General features: G+C 36.1%; 2 protein-coding genes across 12 annotated transcripts in view; one reads left to right on the top strand and one right to left on the bottom strand.

The window, feature by feature from the left end:
- The window catches only part of RPS6KB1 (ribosomal protein S6 kinase B1), a 187,690-nt gene that overhangs the window by 33,148 nt on the left and 131,311 nt on the right, over positions 1-23,231 (top strand). For 7 of the 10 annotated variants that reach the window (XM_053212673.1, XM_053212670.1, XM_053212669.1 and 4 more), the window contains 2 exons: positions 1,377-1,484; positions 4,062-4,174. In XM_053212673.1, coding sequence (XP_053068648.1) covers positions 1,377-1,484; positions 4,062-4,174 — 221 coding nt within the window. Of the gene's footprint in view, positions 1-1,376; positions 1,485-4,061; positions 4,175-5,109; positions 6,047-23,231 lie in introns of those variants that run through there. The other 3 variants (XM_015069716.3, XM_015069715.3, XM_027034271.2) reach the window with 2 other exon arrangements.
- Positions 11,126-23,048, bottom strand: RNFT1 (ring finger protein, transmembrane 1). Of its 2 annotated transcripts, none has more exons than XM_015069718.3 (9): positions 22,893-23,048; positions 20,639-21,096; positions 20,373-20,449; positions 19,219-19,319; positions 17,577-17,730; positions 16,963-17,121; positions 15,786-15,851; positions 12,661-12,762; positions 11,126-12,025 (listed from the first exon to the last, which is right to left on the bottom strand). In XM_015069718.3, the coding sequence occupies exons 2-9, from the start codon at positions 21,039-21,041 to the stop codon at positions 11,891-11,893; spliced, it is 1,197 nt and encodes a 398-aa protein (XP_014925204.1). In that variant the 5' UTR covers positions 21,042-21,096; positions 22,893-23,048; the 3' UTR covers positions 11,126-11,890. The 2 variants fall into 2 exon arrangements, with proteins under 2 accessions (XP_014925204.1, XP_014925205.1); XM_015069719.3 differs by having other exon boundaries at positions 20,744-21,096.

Below are 23,231 nucleotides of genomic sequence, written 5' to 3'. Positions count from 1 at the left end.
CTAAATGTCCATCAACCGACGAATGGATAAAGAAATTGTGGTTTATATACACAATGGAATACTACGTGGCAATGAGAAAGAATGAAATATGGCCTTTTGTAGCAACGTGGATGGAACTGGAGAGTGTTATGCTAAGTGAAATAAGTCATACAGAGAAGGACAGATTCCATATGTTTTCACTCTTATGTGGATCCTGAGAAACTTAACAAGACCATGGGAGAGGGGAAGAAAAAAAAATGGTTAGAGAGGGAGGGAGCCAAAACATAAGAGACTCCTAAAAACTGAGAACAAACTGAGGGTTGATGGGGGGTGGGAGGGCGGGGTGGGTGGGTGATGGGTATTGAGGAGGGCACCTGTTGGGATGAGCACTGGGTGTTGTATGGAAACCAATTTGACAATAAATTTCATAAAAAAAAAAAAAAGATTTGGGTGACATTTTTCACAAGAAAATGTACTCAAACAGTAGAATGTTGTTATTTCTCCCTGAGCAGTCTAAAGGGATGAAATAAGCTATAGAAAGAAACTTTAGAGCATTTACAAATGTGTTTTGTGTTAAATCTCTGCTTCAGTAGTTTCTCAGGTTTATTATAAACCTGCAGTGGCCAACTGAGCAAATTATATCTAACAAGGAATTTAGCCAATGGACTAGGCACACTGAAGCTTTGTAAGTGGGGAAGATTGACATTCAGATTTTTTTGGAGGGGGTGGGAATGTGAGAGAGCACATGTGGGAGGAGCAGAGGGAGAGGGAAAGAGAATCCCAAGCATGTTCCATGCCCAACCCAGAGCCCAAAGCAAGGCTTGATCCCTCAACTGTGAGGTCATGACCTGGGTGGAAATAGAGAGTCAGATGCTTGGGGTGGGGGGGGGGGTGCCTGGATGGCTCAGTCGGTTAAGCGTCTAACTCTTGATTTTGGCTCAGGTCATGATCTCACTTGAGCCACGTGATGGGCTCCACACTGACAGTGCAGAGCCTGCTTGGAATTCTCTCTCTTTCTTTCTCCACCCCCCCCCCCTCTCCCCCTCTCAAAATAAGTAAACTTAAAAAAAAAAAAGCTAAAAAAAAAAGTAAAAAGAGTTGGACACCACCCAGGTGATCTGACAGACTTTTTATAAGAATGATAAAGAATGGTAAGGGTGTACTATAATCTATTTTAATATATGTCTAAAGTTTGAAGATATAATTTGACCTTTGATACTTTCCACCTGTATTTATTCTTTAGTCTTTGCCTGCTAAGAGTATTCTGATATTTTATTACAGTCAAATCCTGTGAAAAGAGTTCTATCTAGAGTCTTGTCTAATGCAAGTAATGCATTTGATTGATATATATAATACAGACATTCATCATTTTCTAATCATTTTGTTTTTTCATAAAGCAATCTGAGGAGGATGTGAGTCAGTTTGATTCAAAGTTTACACGTCAGACACCTGTTGACAGCCCAGATGACTCAACTCTCAGTGAAAGTGCCAACCAGGTCTTTCTGGTAAGTGAAAGAATTCCATATTGCCACAAGAAATTTAAGTATTAGGATGGGCCCTTTTCAATAAGAAAATTCAGTTTGCTTCTTTGCAGTTCATGTAGGTAACCTGAGATGCTATTTTTTATTAAGTTTTCTAACTTGCTAAATTAAAAAATTCTCATAATCCAGATTCCATTTTAGCAATTAGAATAGGACTGTATGATTCTTTGGAGTATACATGGGCCACTGACTTAAAATGATGTTTGGCTTAGCAAATCTCAATTGAAAGTCACACAGTTATAACAGTAGGAGGAGAAGAGCTCACTGTAACTATTCTATTCCTGAAATAGCTACAAATTTTTGGTACTTTTTAGTGTAACTTTGTAGGGGATTTTTAACCTGTCAATAGTGAATATTTGGCATCAAAACATATTGGTTCATATGTAATAGTAAATAAATTAATCCTCATTGTAGAAGTTTCTGTACTGTTTTATACCTTGTCTCTTCAGGTAGAAAAACAGCTTTTAGATTTTTTTTAAAGATTTTTTAGATTTTGATCAAAAACCTCGTTTTGTATCTTTTTTTTGTTGTTACTTGTCATTATCCTTTGTCATTTCTTTTTGGACTACATCTAGAGAGAGTGGAATATGGAGAAAGTAAGCATTTGGAAAGTTTTTTTTGTTTTGTTTTTTGTTTTTTTTTCTTTTTTTTCTATTTCTGAGTTTACCACATTTATCACCAACTTAATTGTCCATTTTTTTTATACTGTTCACAGTGTAATACACAGTGTTGTATATTTTGGGGTGGAGGGTAAGTTCTAAAGTTAGCATGGAATGCAAAAATTGTGTATGGTCAAAATTATTCTTAAATCACCATAGTACAGTATGGCTTTGAGTAACTAACATTGAATAATAATATTATAAGTGTATGATTGTATAGTGTTATAAGAATAGAGCATATATGCAAAATATAATTTTACAGTCTTTTTAATTACATAAGAGATGAAATATGAATGAATGTTGTTAAGTTTATATCTACACGATGCAAAGTCATGATATACTCCTTGGTAAAATATCTTGTGTTCAGTTAGTGAAGTAGACATGATTCATTTTATTTTTCTTTTCTAAATTTTTTTTAACATTTATTTTTGAGAGACAGATATAGAGCACGAGTGAGGGAGGAGCAGAGAGAGAGAGAGACACAGAACCCAAAGCAGGCTCCAGGCTCTGAGTTGTCAGCACAGAGACTAATACAGGGCTCAAACTCATGAACCATGAGATCATGATCTGGGCCACCCAAGCACCCCAACAGGATTCATTTAAATTCTGGCATCGCTTTCTTTTTTTCCTCTTCTGTGGAATTTTGTTTTCTACCGATGTGGAGTTTATACCTTTGATTTAACATAGAGATCTTTTCCTCAGTTGGGCATTGCAGAGTTTCAACTAGTTTGACAATTTTCCCCCCATAAAAAAGTCTAGAAATGTCTTATCTCACTACAAAGAAATCCAAAGTTGTGGTGGCAAAATTTACATAACTAGGCTCTCATTGCCAGTTAAAGTATTGTTGAACTTTTCATAATTACTTAAATTGGCCAACTAATGAACATAAGAATAATTCATTTGTTAGGTTGTAGCCAGATTTCTGTATATAAAGTCAATCTCTTTAGAAATTAATAAAAATCAGTAACATCCTACTTACTTGGGGATTGTGGTTATAACAACTTCAGTTTAATAATTATTTAAATTCCTCTCACAGAATTAAAGGAAATTCAAAGATGATCAAGGTACAGCCTGTTCCTCTTGGTAGTTATGGCTTTAGTTCACTAGACTATGTGGGGAAATGGCTTCTGAAGTCCACATGTACCTGTCACAAAGTATATGCACTAGAGAATGTACCTCACTCTTTAGGACTTCACCCAGAGCCTTGTTGAGTCGTTTTACTATAATTCATATGCCTATATATAGATGACTGGAATAATAAATAAAAGGGAAGATAGATGGAGGACTGATTGATAGGACATTGGCAGCAAGAGAAAGGACAACTGGTGTGGCCAAATAGCAAGGTCCAAGAAAGAACTAAAGCTAGCAAAACTGAATAATTGCGAATTAAAAAAATTTAGTTTTTTTTTTAATCATGAAAATATCAAATCTATCCAGTCATTGGTATAAAATCAGAAGATCACACATGCCAATTTAAAGAATTGTATTTTTACTTTGTCCTAATAATGAGAAACTGGGGAGTGATAATCTTAGTTGCTTATGTGCATGTGGCTAGAAACCCTAGAATTTTCTTTGCATGTATCATATTTAATATCTTAATGTGGAGCCTACAATTTCCTGTTTTGTTCTACTCCTTTCAGTAGAGTAGAATATTCTTTGCTGGCATACGAGGCTCAATTAAATTCTGCCTTCTTGAGGTCTGTGCCTCAAGAAATGGTTGGAAAGAAGCTAACAGATGTGAAATGAGACTGGGGAGACGGGTGTATACAGAGCAGTGGTTTTAGGTGTGCATTGTTGTTTTGGTGTGTCAGAGACTGAAACTACATTTTCTTGATTTATATAACAAAATGCCATTCTGTAGTCTACTTTTTCTGTCTTTCAGGGTTTTACATATGTTGCTCCATCTGTACTTGAAAGTGTGAAAGAAAAATTTTCCTTTGAACCAAAAATCCGATCACCTCGAAGATTTATTGGCAGCCCGCGAACACCTGTCAGGTATTCAGAGTTTGTTGTTCTCACTGTCTTTCTTTCTTTCCTTTTCCTTTTTTTTTTTTAACCTAGAAGAGCATCACTTAAATGTGTGCCAAGTTACATAAACAAAAGAGGTGTCATACTCTATTTGGCTAACATAAGAACAGCATCTACATCTTCGTATATTGAATGCTATATAGTTTACCTTCCCTCCTGTGAAAGAAAGTAAGCTACTCTATTGGCAAATGTCTTCTTTACCCATTCATTCAACATTTATTGTGTGCCAGGGGCTGTGCTACATGCTGGGGACACGTGATTAACATAGGAATTGTCCTTGTTCTGATGAAGCTTACAATTGAGTGAGAAGAGAGTCACAATAACTAAAGAAGGAAATACAAAAAATATGTAAGCACAAGTAGTGTTCAAGTACTATTTGAAGAAAAATAGAGTGTGGTGGTAGAGAGCAGAGAATAATAACAAGGGGGCTCCTATTCATGGTCGTCAGAGAAAGGTCTCTCAGGTGAAGTAACATCTAAGAATGAAGAGAAAAAGCCACCATACAAAAAATAGAAGTACAAGGGTGTTACAGGTACAGCAACAGCCCATGCAAAAGCCCCAAGGGAGGAAAAATCTTGGTCTTCATAATGAAAGGGTGGTCAACATTCCTGACATGTGAGTTTGTCTTAAATACATTTAAATGCAGTGGGAAGCGGTTTTAAGTAGGGAAGTACAATGACTTTAAAAAAAAAAAAGTATCATTGAGTATTTTACAAAGGCAGGCACAGAGATAAAGAGACCAGTTAGGAAATTCTAGCAGTTAGTCTAGAGGAGCAATGGCTCAAATTTAGCCTTTGTACTAATTCACACAAAAATAAAATTGAATGAAAATAAGTGTCATCCCTTTAAATGTAAGGGAAATATTTCCTGTTGAGATAATCCTTGAAATAAATGAATGATAGCTCTTCCTTGTCTTAAAGCCCAGTCAAATTTTCTCCTGGGGATTTCTGGGGAAGAGGTGCTTCAGCCAGCACAGCAAATCCTCAGACACCTGTGGAATATCCAATGGAAACAAGTGGAGTAGAGCAGATGGATGTGACGATGAGTGGGGAAGCTTCAGCACCACTTCCCATACGACAGCCGAACTCTGGGCCATACAAAAAACAAGCTTTCCCCATGATCTCCAAACGACCAGAGCACCTACGTATGAATCTATGACAGAGCAATGATTTTAATGAATTTAAGGCAAAAACAGGTGAGGAAGGGATATGTGAGCATCCTGTAAAGTGAAACAAGAAAGCTCAAAATGACAGTCTTGAAGAGTCAGTGTCATTACATTGAACACTTTGGACAGAGGAAAAATAAACATGGATTTTAAAAAAATCAATCAATGGTGCAAAAAAAAAAAAAAAAACTTAAGCATAATAGTATTGTGGAACTCTTAGGCACATCAATTGATTCCTAGCGACATCTTCTCAACCTTATCAAGGATTTTCATGTTGATGGCTCAAAACTGACAGTATTAAGGGTAGGATGTTGCTTCTGAATCACTGTTGAGTTCTGATTGTGTCGAAGAAGGGTTATCCTTTCATTAGGCAAAGTATGAAATTGCCTGTAATACTTGCAACTAAGGACAAATTAGCATGCAAGCTTGTTCAAACTTTTCCAGCAACATGGAATCAAAGACAAAAGAAACTTAACAGTTGATGTTTTACGTGCAAACAACCTGAATCTTTTTTTTATATAAATATATATTTTTCAAATAGATTTTTGATTCAGCTCATTATGGAAAACATCCCAACTTTAAAATGCAAAATTATTGGTTGGTGTGAAGAAAGCCAGACAACTTCTGTTTCTTCTCTTGGTGAAACAATAAAAATGCAAATGAATCATTGTTAACCACAGCTGTGGCTATTTTGAGGGATTGGGGTGGACATGGGGTTTATTTTCAGTAACCCAGCTGCAATACCTGTCTGTAATACTAGGAAAAAAAAAAATCTATTTAATCATTTCTACTTGCAGTACTGCTATGTGCTAAGCTTAACTGGAAGCTTTGGAATGGGCATAATTTGTATGTCCTACATTGCATCCTTGACCTGGGCCTGCATTGCACTGGAAAAATATCGCCCCCTGTTCTTATAGCAGTATTTGGTTCAAGACGCCAAATATTTTCAGCCTATGGCTGAAGAAGGATGGAAAAGAGGATAAAATACACACTGAGGGCAGTAAAGTGAGGGAGAGAGGGAGATCCAGGGGAAGAGGGTGTTATCATGTTCCACTCTCTATGTCTAATCTCTTTACAGCAAATTGTTAAGATTTTAAGTTTTACTTTTAACTGTTTTTGCTGTCTACCTTCCTTACATTTTTTTCCTCAGCAGTTTCAAAAGGAAAAAGAGTTTCTTCTATACTGGGGCTACATTTTTTGATTGTAAAAACATTTGATGGCCTTTTGATGAATGTCTTCCACAGTGAATAAGAAAACTTAGTGGTTTAATTTAGGAAACATGTGAACAAGACATTATGTTTTTGAAATTGTAACAAAATCTACATAAGTGATATACAGGTACAAAGAATAAAAATAAAGGTAACTTTACCTTTCTTAAATACTTCCTGCCTTAAAGAGCGCATTTCCATGACTTTAGCTGGTGAAAGGGTTTAATATCTGCAGAGCTTTATAAAAATACATTTCAGTGCATACTGGTATAATAGATGATCATGCAGTTGAGTCTTATCACCTCCTTTTGTTATAATGTCTTCTGAGTGTGCAAAGTCAATTTGTAATATTTTGCAACCCTACAATTTTTTTAAATAGTTGCTGCTTGCTATGTTCTTCAAACCTTTTTGAGCCATAGGATCCAAGCCATAAGATTCTTTATGCATGTTGAATTCAGTCAGAAAAGAGGAAAGCTTTGCTTATTTAAATGGCAATTCAAGTGAGATGAGATGAAATCCTATGACACTGAGCAAAATAGAACCACGAAAAGTGATTGGAAATATACCTTTTCAATTTTGGCAATAAATGAAGAAATTGGTAACAGTTCATCTTTGGACAGAAAGCCTTTTATTTTTTTATTATTATTTTTTTTATTTTATCACTTCCTCTAGACCTCCTCCTCCCTTATTGCAGCAGCCTACTGAGAACTTTGTAACTGTAGCTAGTAAATTAGAAGCTACAATAAATGATAAGGGCAGAAATTGTACTTAACGTGCAGAGCTTTGTTCTATGACAGTTGATGTCTGAAAAAACAGAACCCAAAAACTATGGTGATAAGTATAGACTTTCTTTCAGACTGTAAATGACTTGTGCTACTCTGATACTTGTTTTCAAATGTGTTTACTAACTGTAGTGTTGACTGCCTAACCATATTCCAGCAAAATTTTTACACTAAAATATTCCTCCTCAGTCCTATTTGCTAGTAACATTTGCACTGTGATTGGCTGGCTATATAACCACCCCATAGTTAAACTATTTTCATAATTAGCACTGCCAGCAGTACTGGCACACACCGCAAATTTTCTGCATAAAATGCATTAATTACATATTTACCATCCATACAAATAGTTTTCAGACTTAATATTGAGTGAAATTAATTTCCTGTGCTGAGGCAAGTTCACTGAAACATTTTCATAAATGGATATCCCTACTCTGACTGTGAAACATGTCAAGTGCCACTTTTAGTGTCACAGACAGAAAGCACACACCTATGCAATATGGCTTACCCTATATTTATTTGTAAAAATCCAAGCATAGTTCAAAATGTATGATGTCAATATTATTAGTCTTAAGTTTCTAAGAGGATTCTTTATGATTATTCCAGGTAAGTGTATAAAAGAGATTAAGTGCTTTCCTTTCATCACTCGATTATTTTCTTTAAAACCAGCTATTACAGGATATTTTTTTACTTTATACATGTTGTTTTTTAATTAAAATATAATCACTGAGAACTGAACTCTACTAATTTTGATTTTATAAGGTTTGTAGCATTACAGAATAAACTGGGATTTATAAACCAGCTGTGATTAACAATGTAGAGAATTATTGAACTTGAACCAGATATTTTGGAAAATTATATTATTTCTTTTTCCCCTTTATGGTCTCACGTAATTTGAATCCTTCAAGGAGACTTTTTTCCATACTATTTTTTGAGATAGAAGATAATTGGGGGGGTGGGAGGTAAGAATGCATGTATGATACTCCATAAATTCAACATTCTTTAATAAATGATTATAAGCAATACGCATCTTCGATAGTATCAATATACTGAGCCTTCAATTTTATTTTAGTTTAAAGAAAGATTTTTTTTTTTTAATGTTTATTTTTGAGGGAGAGAGAGAGAGAGTGCGAGTGGGGCAGGGGCAGAGAGAGAGGGAGACACAGAATCTGAAGCAGGCTCCAGGCTCTGAGCTATCAGCACAGAGCCTGACGCAGGGCTCAAACTCACAAACTGTGAGATCATGACCTGAGCTGAAGTCGGATGCTTAACCAACTGGGCCACCCAGGCGCCCTGAGCCTTCGATTTTATGTTTAATGTAGGACCTATTTTGGTTAGTCAGTCATGTGGTTCCTAGTCTACAAGGGTTAGATCTAAGAATATTCCCATGAGAAATGTTGAATTTATGAAGAATGGATTTTGAGGCTTTGAAAATGGTTAAATTCTCAAAAACATCAGTATCCAAACATCTACCCTTTTTCATAGGAGTAGACACTAGTAAGCTGGACAAAATAATCATAAAAGTATTTGTCACACCGTGACCTGTGGTCTGTTACTGATTGATATAAAACTTTTGTGTGTGATTCTTAATTTATCACTACAGCACAAATGTTATCTCAGTGGATTATTTGAAGTAACATCTGAAAAATGGGTTCATCTGTGTTCTTTAATTATTTTATTCCTGTCCCAAGTTGGCTTTGCATCTATCAGAGTAAATATTAAGCTGCCTTATTAGGAGTGCTATGAGGGTAACACATTTTTCTGCTTTTCATCTTGTATTTAGTTTACTGTATTAAGTATTTGATTTCGGATTGAATGAATGTAAATAGAAATTAAATGCAAATTTGAATGAACATAAAATAGAAGTGATTTTTTTTTTTTTTAATCCTAAGATAGGAAGAAATAACTATCAGGTGCACAAATGGTTTCAATAATTATTTTCATTAATATACCAGATATGTTCAGGTTCTCATATTTAGTAAGCTACTTATATATATGAGGACTAACAGTTGTAAAAACATTCTGCTGAGAAATTGAAGCTACTTAAATATATAACAAGTTTTAGTACTAATATATATTAGATGTTACACACTTGTAATTTCCAAGTTCTGTCCAATAGTTGAATTGGTTGCTTAAAAAAAACCTCATGTGAAAAATTATGTGAAACTAGTTTCATTACAGATACACTAGGAAGACTTTCTTGTCCTAACAAGTTTGTTCAGCCACACTTGTCAACTACATTTGATTATTGGGTGTGTATGTGCTACATAATGTCATGCCCCAAATCTGTTTTTAACTAATGTCTCAACATATCTAGTGTAAGATGGGTGTTTTGTATAAGCCACTTATTTGAGGCAATTCTATCACACTTGGATGATTTCTCTATAGAAGTTCTCAAACTGACTTTTTTATTAAACATAGTTGCAGCTCCTTTTTTTTTTTTTTTTTTTTTTTTTTGAGAGAATGTGAGCAGGGGAGGGACAGAAAAAAGGGGGAGAGAATCCCAGGCAGTCAGTGCAGAGCTTGACACAGGGCTCAAATTCACCAACTGTGAGGTCATGACCTGCACTGAAACCAAGAGTCGGACTGAACCACCCTGGTGCCCCATAGAGTTGCAGCTCTTAATGCTGATAAAACGATCTTTAAGAGGGTGTGATCTGAGTTCACAGAATAACTGGGTTTTTGAATCCCTATTCCCATTTTTGAGGTGAAAGACTTTAAGTAGAGAAATGCTTCCAGTTCATCAGTGTTATTGGTAGATGGCATAGCTCTCCTTTTACATTTCCCCCCCTTTTAAATTCATATGAACTGCTTTCTTGTTAATTCATTAAGAACAAAAATCCATCTGCCTATCATGGACCTCCTTTTTATTAAATCATCTTAAGAAACAAAGCTATCCATATAGCCACAGAGTAAGAAGAGTAGGTATTTTAATAGGGTTGAAATAACCCATGTAGTAAGATGTTATTCTTGTGTTCATGATAGGAATTCAACACACCTATCTTTCGCACCCAAATTCTAATCTCAAATGGTCTTTTCTCACCTATCTCCTACTGTATACCTAAATAACTGTTGGCTCACCACAGTCAAGAAGGTGATTTAAGGCCAAATAAGCTTGTTTCAATATTTGCAACTGTTCTCAAATTAGGTAATAGGTTTAAATATGTCATCACTGAATAGAAACAGTTGTACTTATAACCTGGCAGTATTTACCTATAGGAAAAATAGTTACAGGCTTTCTAATGTTCTTGTGTCAATTTGGGTGGCCATACAGGCATGAAAGTGGCTTTATCTGTAGCTGGTTGGTTACTATCCTTATATTAATCCATATTCTAGTTCAGACTTTGTCTTAATACTGCCAGATTTGTTTTCTACCTCCCAGCTCCTCCTTTCTACTATCTTTTCCTTGTGTGCAAACTGATTAATGGTAATTGAAAAAATGGGCAGAAGTTATACTCTAGATGTAACTAGCCTTTCATACTTCTGTTATAGATTTGATTCTGCCTTAAAGGTTTCATGGGGAGAGAGAAAATGCCTCATTCCCTTTTCCATTACCCTGCACAAATACCTAGAGGCAAATAAACCACACTATCCAAAGCTTTTGGTGCAAGCCTCTGAGTGCAAACTTTAATCTCCCAAGTAACAGTGACTTAAGCATAAGATTCCAAAACTCTTTGGAGAAGATTAGTTATAAGGGGAATTCTTTTGTAAGAGTTTGAGTGGGTCTTATTTGTCATATTATTGAAATCATCAGTGGAGCCAGCTATTTGTAATTCATGTCAATTATTTTAATAGTTACTTCAAGATAGTTCATGGCACTATACAAAAAGCAAGATCATGAACATTAAAGCTGACAGAAGGATTGTATGTATGAGGTCCACAAACAATGAGTTCAAATAATCTATTCTCGATTGCTGATCATCTTACAGAGAACAATACAATATTAAAATATATCATCCTCAGTAAATTTAATCTTCACTTAGAAAATCTGATTGTTTACAGGTAAAAAATAGTATTTAGAACTTTCATTTAAAAATACAAATTTTATGAAAATTTAAGAATTTTTAGAATGGGAATTATAAAAGTCAATGCTAAAGAAAATTCTACTTTCAGATAATGTGTATCTTAAAATATTATGAAAAATATTCTTTATTCTGAAAACAATGTCAGGAAAGAATACCTGAGTTCCTCTAAAATCACTAGTTTTAGTTACCCAATTGACATTTTGGTAACATTAATGAGAAAACATTCACAATTTAACACTGCAACCACCTGTCAAATAATTAGGACAGGATAAATGTTCCATATTCATTAGGTTGAACATTACTTACATATTTTTTAAAACATAAGGTTCTTTCATTTAATCTCTTGATAAATTAGATTACACACTTAAGTCTTACTATAATAGTCTAAAATCATTTGGAAACATTTTCCTTAATGTCTAGTCCTGAAAACCCATTCTAATGTCTTTATCAATAGTCAGTGTAACCAAATAAAATTAGTGTTTTGTGGCCTTCATAGTTTATACAACTTAGTATATCTGAAGGTGGGATGAAGTGGCTCCATCTTTCCATTTGTTTATATGGTCTGAGATCACAGTTCTGCACAGTGGACACGTTTTCTCTCGATTAAACCATAAGGTAATGCATTCTTCACAAAATATATGCTGTAAAGGAATTAAGAATTAGATTTTATACTTAACATTTTAATTTTAAAATCATCACATTATAGAATCATACTTTAGAGCTGAAAGGAATTTTGGAGAGCACTAATCCCTTCATTTTACAAATGAGAAAACAAAGTACGACATTCAAGAACACAAAGCGGTATTAGTGGTAGAACCACTAGTGTTCTTTTGACTATACTATTCAACTACTTTTAATAAGATATAAGCTATCCCTGGGTAATAACTTTAAGATCAAGTATTATGACCTCCTGTCTTAAAGCGTTTGAGAATAACTGCCATAAAGTATAGGAAAGGGACTTACACAATCCAATAACAAATGCTGGTATTCTTAAAGACTAGTAACCAGTTGTTAAGAGTAGCCTGTTTTCAAGTCATTTTCGTATCCAGTCTGCCCTCTGAATTATTTTTCCCCCACATACCCTCCTCTGCATACAAATCATTAGAACATAAGGAACAAGGTTTAGCTAATCTACCAAACCCCTGATTATAGGTAAGAAATTTCTAGTATGTGCCCTGAATGCTACTTTATGCTAAACATTGCAGATTTTTCCTTGTAGCTAACATAAATATGACAGAGAAATGCTGTATTTGGTATGCTTAACAAATCTACTTACCTGACAGATGAGCAGAACTGGTTTTTGAAATTCAGCTTGACATACTGAACAAATATCATCCACATCTGAACACTGTCTCTTGCTGGCAGCCACTCCATAACTCTGTGAAGATAAAAAGTTCTGTTTATCTACAAATCTTTCTTTCCTGTTCCTCAAATACATAGGTGATGCTGTATTTCTCAAATCTCCCTTGAACTAGGCATTTGAAAACTCTGCTGAAGGATACAAACATTTCAAAACTGAACTACGTATGCAGAACCATGTGTGTCTTGGATTGCATGCACCAAGATGAACTCATTAGATACACAATAGGATCTTGGAAGATGGTTAGATTTATTGGATTCCCACATGATAGTGCTAGAAATTCAACGGACTTAAGAGACTAAGCAATCTGAAATATAATTACTATAAAGTCTACATTCATGTATTATGTGGCCCATATTGCCAAATAACCCACATATTACCTATAGCAGTGGTTCAAAAGAGTCCATTCAGAGCTTGGCTGCCTGAATGTAACTCGTGTGGAGATAGCTTTAAAAATAGATTTCTGTGCTCCACACTGGAGATTGACTCAATAGGTCCAAACATACTGTTCTAATAAGACCCAGGAGTCTAATATTTTAAAGTTCTCTAGGTGAATTGAACGTAAAGAAGTTTTGGGGACCACTGAACATGTCCTGTTACTAAATTTAAAAATAATTTGAATTGTCATCCTTAATTATCACAAGTCAGAGAACACTTAGTACTAGGAAAAAATAAAATTTTACAAAAGAACCAGTATTGCAAAATGTCACAGATAGAGTTGTACTGTCAAAACTAACAGACTAACACAATTTCTTAAATTTCCTTTTCTCCTACTACAGTCCTTAAAAGTTTTTGATCTCTTTAAGATCTTAATAACTTCCTCACCAAATTCAATAGAATGTAGTCATTAACCAGACGTGAGAAGATTTTACAAATGAGATCACCTTTTTGTAGAAATGAGGAAAGGGTGGCTGAAGAGAAGTAAGTACACCCAAGTTCAGTTATGGTAATGAGAGCAAAGCATGACTTGACTCAACAACCTAAAGCTAGGATCTAAACTTCTTTCACTAAATACTGAGAGTTAACAAAATCAAACTAAAACTCAAAGGATAAAAATATTTAAAAGTAAGATTTCTGTTTTGGGTCTGGTGATGTTCAAGATTCCAGAAACAAATCAGGATACTGATGGATGATCCTGGTGCCAATTTACCTTCATTAAAATGTCATTTAGCAGAGTACACTGCAGACACAGAAGCTGACAGCTTTTAAAACAGCACTCCTCGGGCACCTGGGTGGCTCAGTCAGTTGAGTGTCTGATTCTTGGTTTCGGCTCATGTCATGATCTCATGGAGGTCGAGCCCCACATGAGGCTCTGTGCTGACAGTGCAGAGCCGGCTTGATATTCTCTCTCTCCCTCTTTCTCTGCCCCTCCCCTGCTCGCTCTCTCAAAAATAAATAAACTTAAAAACAAAACAGCACTCCTGTCTGGGATTTTGCAGACTCCCTTCAGGTGAAGACTCCTTAATGGTGATTGCCATTTCTCTGGCAAAGTTAAGGAACATGTGTATACGTGTATTCCTGAGAGACTCAAGAATAAATCAAAGAGTATCAATGACTATGATTTCTCTTTATGCCTTACGGAGAAAGAATATCAAAGTATTTTAGCACAAGCGTTACTAAATTATAGTTAAATGGCTGGTACTCCTATAAGCAACTGAATAAACTCCATCAAAATGGAATTCTCAATTTTATTATATCTTGTCTAAAGAGAGAAGTCTGAATAGGATGCAGCAAAACTTGTTATTAAATTACTAGCTCTAGGGGCACGTCGCTGGCTTAGCTGGTTGAACATGCAACTCTTGATCTTGGATTTGTGAGCTCACTTTAAAAATGAAAAACATTACTAGTTCTATCTAGCCAAAGAGTGTCCACATATAAGTACTGAGAATCTTTGAGACTACTACATAGCAAATGAGCCTCTCTCTGCAATTTGTAACATCAGTGGAATCACGTAATAATCAAGTTTATAGTTGACACTGGAGTCTCAACTTATTGTTAAATAAATGAGAACTTGAGAACTTGTGCATACAGAATTGACTACTGGTGGGGAAATTTTTTCAGTAAGAAAATTTCAAGGGATATTTTTGGTAATGAGTTTTTCTCAAATTAACAATGAGCACTCTTGCAGGAGCTGAATAAGAACTTAATGGAAGTACACAAACCCACCACTTGTGAATTTTTTAAAAAGGAAGAGGAACAAAAGTTCATGACAAGATTTTTATTGGAATGTATATAAATCCTTACATCAAGTGATTTGAAAGGCAAGAGGCATATTCGAAAATATAGGCACTGCATCAACTATAAGGTAGTTGTCAACATGCAAGTCATAGAGGGGTGTCTGGATGGCTCAGTCAGTTAAGCATCCGACTCTTAATTAGGCTCAGGTCATGATCTCAGGGTTCATGAGATCAAGCCTGGCATCAGGCTGTATGCTGATAGCACAGAACTACTTGGGATGCTCTCTCTGTCCCTTCCCCATATGCACACATGTTCTCTCTCTCTCTCTCTCTCTCTCTCTCTCTCTCTCTCTCTCAAAATAAGCATTAAAAAAAAAAAGGAACTGATTATAGCCCCATGTGCCAGAGTACTAAAAAAGCATGTAATTATGAAATCCACACCTTTTTTTTTTTAAAGTAAGCTCTACACCCAACGTGGAGCTTGAACTCAAGAACTAAGATCAAGAGTCACATGCTCTACAAACTGAGCCTGCCAAGTGCCCCATGAAATCCATACTTGTAAAATTTATGAACTAAAACATTTTTATAATGAAGAAAGGTAGGGGCGCCTGGGTGGCTCAGTCAGTTGAGCAGTTAACTTCAGTTCAACTTTGGCTCAGGTCATGATCTCATGGTTCGTGAGTTTGAGGTGCATATCAGGCTTGCTCTTGTTAGTGCAGAGCCTAGTTCAGATCCTCTGTTCCCCCTCTCTCTCTGCCCCTGCCCCACTTGCACTCTTTCACTCAAAAATAAATAAACCTTAAAAAAAAGAAGAAGAAGAAGAAGAAAGGTAAAAAGTGTTTTTAACTGATAAAAAGTACTTACTGGTCGTGTAAAAAATATTTGCAAAACCCGTCGGAAAGTTCTCAGATGTCCAAAAAAGTCCAAAAGCTGAAAGAGGAAGTAAGAATTCCTGAATTCAAAGAGCCCTATCTGTTAAACCTAAAGGGGTGCGAGGGTGGCTTGGTCAGTTAAACGCCTGACTTTGGCTCAGGTCACGATCTGGAGGTTCATGGCTTCAAGCTCCCCATCAGACTCTGCTGACACCTCAGAGCCTGGAGCCTTCTTCTGATTCTGTCTCCCTCCCTCTCTGCCTCTCCCCTCTTCTCATGCGCATGCTCTCTCTCTCTCAAAAATATACATTAAAAGGTGCCTGGATGGCTCAGTTGGTTGAGTGTCTGACTTCGGCTCAGGTCACGATCTCATGGTTCTTGAGTCAGAGCCCCACGTGGGGCTCTGTGCTGACAGCTTGAGCCTGGAGCCTGCTTTGGATTCTGTGTGTGTGTCTCTCTCTCTGCCCCTCCCCCACTCATGTTCTGTCTCTCAAAAATAAATAAATGTTAAAAAAATTTTTTTTAATCTATACATATACATTTAAAAAATTTTTTTAAAAACCCCAGAGATTAAAGCTCAAATCCCATCATATCAATACTGGTATTAACGTAATGCTCATTGCGTATTCACTTCACTGTAAATATATTTAAAGTCCAATTATGGAATATTTTACTCCATTTACTGATTTCAGCCAAGTTTTTATCTTCCACTCCTCTCCACCCATTTGCCCATCCTCCCATCCCTTTTTTAGATTTCAGTCAACTCTTGACCAAAATGAAGTACATTTGAATAGAGTTACAATTTAGTTAAGACAAATATAACTGTCAAAGACCAGGCACTTTTAAAGTAGCTTTTTAAAAGTTTCATATTAATTTGAGGGGAGGAGGATAGTATTTTTGTGTATGACAGATGCTACTGTTGAGGATGAATATGTTCTATTCTACCCATGCTATCTGGAGCTCCACTGTCCCAATTAAATGTAAGAACCACTAGATTATAAGATAAAGACATATATTTCCATTTTTCCATTTCTAAACAGATACAGAACATGTCATTACTTCAAACTAGTGATATAAACTATAAAACAGTCAAGGGGAAAAGCAGTAGTATGTAAAATCTGTCATCATCATATGAATGATACAATGACAAGATTTATAACATTACCTACTTTTAGTATGAGGTAGAGTAAAGCCAGCAATATCCCAAGACTCCGTCTAGTCACATTACCAAACTCCCCATAGCTTATAAAGTAACGAAACCAAACTGGTATGGGAACAAAAGTTCGGTAATACTGACATAATTCTTCTAAAAGCATATACCAGTAACCCTAAAAAAAAAAGGAAAAAGAAAACAGGGCTATATAAGCTACTTACATAGCACAAATATTTCATATTGGATTGAGATCATCATGAGTATATAGCACAACTCAATTACAAAATTTTTACTGAATATGAGAAAAAACACATGAAAAACTGCCTGTAGTCAGTTATAAATAACTAACTGATAAAGCCCTGGAGGAGAATAGAAGTACAAATCTAAATAGTATTTTTCTATATGTGATGTGAGGATTATTCTGAAGCAATGTAATTCTGATTTTACAGAATTTGGAATAGATTATTTAAGTTCAGGTCTTTGAACAAATGGTCTCTAGTCTAAGGTAATACAGATAATTAAAATTAGGTTATTTAGAAAACTGAAAAGTTATAAAAGAGTCATTTCAACAAAGACTAAATAGTATTAATGTGGTTTGCTAATATTGTTCCAATAAAACATGTTTCTTACCTTGGATTTAAAAGGCATGATGAAAGAAGGCATCAACAAAATAAGGCATTTTAAGCCCATGAAGAGGAATTTCAGAATGAAGTCTGTAATTCCAACAATCCAAAGTACTTCCCAGAAGCTTGAATGGTCCAAAGTAGGATTTAAAAAAATTAAGCTACCAAGAGAAAAACATCAAAACTTACCAAAACAATATACAAAGGTCAAGTTTTGATAGGGGTTTTAAGTTTGCTACCAAGTATTTTACTTTGATATGTAAAAAATGTGAGTTTGGCAAGATGTTAGAGTTCATGTAAATAAAATGGAAGATCATTTTGCTTAAAGGGACTTTTCAAATGTTTGAATTTCAAATCTTTCCTCCATAGAATAAAGAAAAAGAACAGTCTTTCTAGTATGTCATCGCTGGAAAGCTACCCTGTAATCTAAAGAATTCACTAAATACTAGATGTCCACCATTCTCTTCTCAACCAGTTCCAATCAGGGTTCCATCTCCTTTCCACTGAATTGCTTTTGTCAAGATCACCAATTCCTTCTGTCTTGCTAAACTCAAAGGTCACTTCTCGTTTTCCATCTTCCCTCCCTGAATTATTTTCTTCTTAGACTTCTAACATCACACTTTCCTAGTTATTCACATTATTTAACTGATGGTTCCTTAAATATCCTTTGCTGCTCCTCCTCTGATTAATGTCCAGTCCTGGGCCCTCTCCTCTGTCTACACTTTCTTTCCCTGATTAGTCTTGGTGAATTCCATGGTTTTTAGGTCTATCAACCATATGCTGGATACCACCAAAATTTAAAGCCCTAACTTTGACAATGAGCTCATGACACATAGCTACAATCACTTTAAGAGTTCTACATGGCCTCTCAAACTTTACATGTTCAAAGCAAAACTGATCTTCCCCTCAAAATCAGTTCTCTTTCCAGTGTTTCCTAGCCCATAAATGAACCACCACCCAGCTAGTTGCTAAAACTAAATCCCAGGGGTCATCCTGGATTCTTACCTCCCCCATCAACACACCCAATCCAATTTGAGTGGTATTGGTTCCCTCTATACACTATTTCCTAGATTTGTCCCATCTCTCCCAACTCCGCTAAAACCAGGACTTCTAATCATCGGATTAAAGCTAAAAATTAAGAACACTTCCATCTGACCTGGAAACTTAACAACTATCCTTTAGTAAGTCTTCTTGCTTCTAGAAACAAAGATCATGTGTTCTTACCCACCCCCCCCCACACACACAAGTAACTAAGAGAAGTGACAGACATGTTAATTAGCTTGATTGTGATAATCATTTCACAATGCATATATATGTCAAAACATGTTTACATCCTGAATACATATAATTTTGTCAAAAATAAATAAATATTTAAAAAGACCGCCACCAACACCTAACGGTGTTTAAAACCACTGATTATGTAAGTAAAAATTTAAGTATCAAAAACTAAAATAGTGAGTACCTGCTATGAGCCAAGGCACTTAGGATACAAATCTGAGTAAGTCACTTAGAGCTATTATCTTGGAAGGAGAGGGACCGGTAAAAATTGAACTCTAACAGTAAGTATGTGTAAGTTAAGATATATACAAAGTGCTATGGAATAAATTTTTACATAAAAAATATGATTGTGTATTTGTACCTCAAATTACCTGTAATAAAGTGACTGAGAATGAAAAGTGTAATATAAAAGAACAGAAGATCCTGCTAAGAATACCAGTAACCAAGCACACTGAATCTTGGAGCACCTTTCCTGAAAAATAAACAATTTTATAATTTGTTATTATGAATTATGCCAGAGTTATAAATATCATTTAACTGTTTTACTTTAATGACTAATTTGTGAACTTAGAACATTTTAGTAGATTAATCTTAATAAAAATATAAATTGTACATCATTGCACTCTATGAATCTTTAGTGAACAAAACAGAATATTTAAACAAATTTTTAAATTACAGTTTTCTTCACTATATAAAAACAATACTCACATTACCCAGGTTTCAAAGAAGCCAAATCTACAAAATGACATAAAAGAACCATCCAAGTACAAACTTTACCTCTACTCCCTATTTTTGCCTCCCTGACAAAACCGAACTTTAAAAAATGCTAGGTTGTCAGGACTTCTAAAAATAACTAAAACTTTTCAATTCAGTAATATTTTAACAAGGTAATTTGCTATTAATCTCACTTTTAAAATTGTCTTAATTACTAGTTTAATTTAAACCCCGAATTAAATTTTTATGGTTTGGTAGATTCTAACTACAAATATCCAGGTCAGAATGCTGATCCTTTACATAGATACAGCCCTTTAAAGTTGCTTGAAGGTGAAATTTTATAAACTAATCCTATTTTTTCCGGTAACTTACATGGCTAATAGTTTATAATTTATATTATGGGAAAACTTCTTGGGCTTAATTTTCTTTAAAAAAGGGAGCCCTAATAGTTCGATACCTGTACATTTTATTGAACTATTTTAGATCTTCTAGGGCAACAGGTGAAGTTTTTAATGATGGTAAAATTTACTCAAAATATGAAGGCACTTAACAAATTAGATCAAATAGTGCATTCTAAACCTTTTAATCTTATCTAGTTTTTCTATCAGGGACTCAACATACAAAGAAAATAAGGTGAAATAATTTATCATCAGGACAGATCATTTAGATAACAAAATTTAACATATCATGGATGCTATAACATGTTTGTCAAGAAAATGATCTTAATTCCCATTTCTCTCAAAAGTGAGTATGTAATAAATTGTACAGAGAGAAACATTTAATGTTTTTTTAAGTTACTTGTTATACTTACTCTTAGAAAAACCTGATTTACAATGCTTTTGTTTGCATACATAAAAGTTGTAAGCAGCCCAATTCCAAGAGAAATTCCTGTTAGGAAATAAGTTCCAGTTAATTGAAAGAAAAAAAAATCCAAGAGTTAACACAATAACATGAATTTACAGGAAACATACAATTTTCAAAGCTAACAAAATACAGAGGTTCAAGGAGATTACCAATAAGGAAATAAAATTAACTGAATTTTACAATGAAACAATGCAATGTTCTATTATACCCTACCTGTTATATGCTGCATAACAAGTTTGACACCCAGAATCAAAATATATGGAAGACTTTTGTGCAACCACTTGAAGAGATATCGGAATTCTGAGAAAGAGCTACTACCATGATCTCCAGACTCTGTGGCAGTATCATCAGACTGCCTTGCTTCATTGTGGGAGTGACTCCGTAAGCGACTATGTATACATCCATGAGTACAGCTATGAACACTTGACCTTATATTTCTGGAGCTTGGATTTTCAGCACATTCTTTAGGTATGGAGTTTATCTGGATATGAACATCTCCAGAATGAAGACAAGAACCTTCTCCTGTCAATCTTGTATGAACACATTGGGAAGCTGAGGCATCCTCACTGCCTGCAGCTCCTGGAGGGCCGTGCAGTTGGCTACAGTTGGCTTGCATGACCCTTGAATAGTTTTTCTGTGATCCAGATTTCTTTGCTTCAGGGCTTGGTCTCCTAAAAATAAAAAATCAGAAAATATTCTAAGTGAACAATTAAATACAGGCAATATATTGTTCAGTAGGAATCCTTTATTCACTACAGGACAGGCCAATAGTCCCAGTAGATGAATTATCTTCAGGTTGTCTATCACTTTTAACTAGACATCCCTCTTCCCTTAATGTCAAGGCTCTGCTGCAGTACTCAAACTATTTTTTAGGGAACATCTGGTACAAACAAAATTGAGCTTCAGATGCCCCCTTCTCTAATGACAGAAGGAAACAGCAATATAGTCAAAGTATGGGTGCCCAGCAGATGTTAATAATGTACTAATACTCATTCATACTTGGATACTTCAGGACATTTACTCTGCCCAACTGGAGCAGTTTCATCTCTGGTGGAGATTCTACATTTCCTAAGAGTAAACAGTATTTTTTAATGCTTTGAAAGGCTAAGGAGAAAAAAACATTAAATCTTAATGCCTTTTAAAGTATCATCATGGATGGGGCGCCTGGGTGGCTCAGTCAGTTGAGCGTTGGACTTCAGCTCAGGTCATGATCTCATGGGTTCATGAGTTCAAGCCCTGTGTTGGGCTCTGTGCTGACAGCTCAGAGTCTGGAGCCTTTTTTGGATTTTGTGTCTTCCTCTCTCTGCCCCTCCGCTGCTCGTATGCTCTCTCTCGTTCTCTCTTTCGCTTTCAAAAATAAACATTAAAAAAAAATTTTTTTAAGTATCATCATGGAGAACTAATAATAAACATTTCACTTAAGTGACCTACAGATTTCGGTTTGTGCTGAAATAGCTTTCCCAAGGCTGAAAAGATTTCTAATGATTAATACCAAAAGTATTATCTTCCCCCAGAAAAGAATGCTACCCAAACACCTTTAAATTTGGGACACTTGGGGAGTCGCTATGTAATTGCCAGGTAGGTAACTCTTTAGTCTGTGTAAAGATCATTATATAGTCTGCCCATTAAAAATGCCACCATTGGGGCGCCTGGGTGGCTCAGTCGGTTGAGCGTCCAACTTCGGCTCAGGTCATGATCTCATGGCTCGTGAGTTCGAGCCCCGCGTCGGGCTCTGTGCTGACAGCTCAGAGCCTGGAGCCTACTTCGGATTCTGTGTCTCCCTCTCTCTCTGCCCCTCCCCCACTCACGCTCTGTCTCTGTCTCTCTCAAAAATAAATAAACATTCAAAAAAATTTTTTAAATTAAAATAAAATAAAATAAAAATAAAAATGCCACCATCATTGGGGGTTGGGAGGTGGGAAAGAAAAAGGACACTGGCAGGAAAGGATCCCTAAATTACCAGTGTGGCAGTCTTCGAAGATGCCAGAGTCATAATGACAGCAGACCACACGCTGAGCCTTATCCCAGACTGCCGTTTCTATAGGAGCTAGCTAGGATTAATGTCAGGATATGTTCTGCCATTCTATTTCTTTCTGAAGTCTAACTTTTTTTTTTTTTCCAATTACTGTATGGTGGTGTGGTTTTTAAATGATTTTCACTAAAGCTTTTCACCGATGCTCTGAAGCCACAGGTGCTATTTATTCCCTCAAACCTCCGAAGACTGACGCTGGACGGGACAATTTCTGTATCTTTTCCCATAAATAAAAACGTAGAACCTTCCCACTTTCCTCCAAGCACAAGCAAGAAAGGGGACGAAAAAGTAAGAAAAATAAACGCACAAAACTCTTCCGGAATCCCCAGGACAGAGTTTTCCACCCACGTTCGAGCTTCGAGTACCTCACTTATTCTCCCAGAGCCCGTTCGCCTTGGCCCCTCGCTTCCTCGGCCCGCTTCCCCCAGGCCTTACCTCTCATGACGAAGAGTGAACGGTAGTCCCGGCAGCGACTGCGGGAACAGCGGGAGACCCCTCCTCCAGGCCTTCGGTCAAGGCCATCACCTTCAAACCCCACCACCGGCAAACCCAACAGAGCTCGCTGGTGGCGGCGGCGCGCGCGCTCCCCGGACGTCCTCACGCGCGCGTGCCCGCTCCCCGCGCAACGCGTCCTAGGACTGGCTGCGCCAGCGACGCCGCCTGTGGGTGGTGGCTGTAGAGAGGAGTGGGTGCTGCCTGGGGATTTCCTGCAGGCGTCTGCATTAAACAATAAGCGGCCGTCACCTATGTGCGTATTTCTGTGTAATCCGCCAC

The sequence above is a fragment of the Acinonyx jubatus genome, chromosome E1, assembly GCF_027475565.1.
Source record: "Acinonyx jubatus isolate Ajub_Pintada_27869175 chromosome E1, VMU_Ajub_asm_v1.0, whole genome shotgun sequence".
Lineage (NCBI taxonomy): Eukaryota > Metazoa > Chordata > Mammalia > Carnivora > Felidae > Acinonyx > Acinonyx jubatus.
This window is presented reverse-complemented; position numbering and strand designations above follow the sequence as displayed.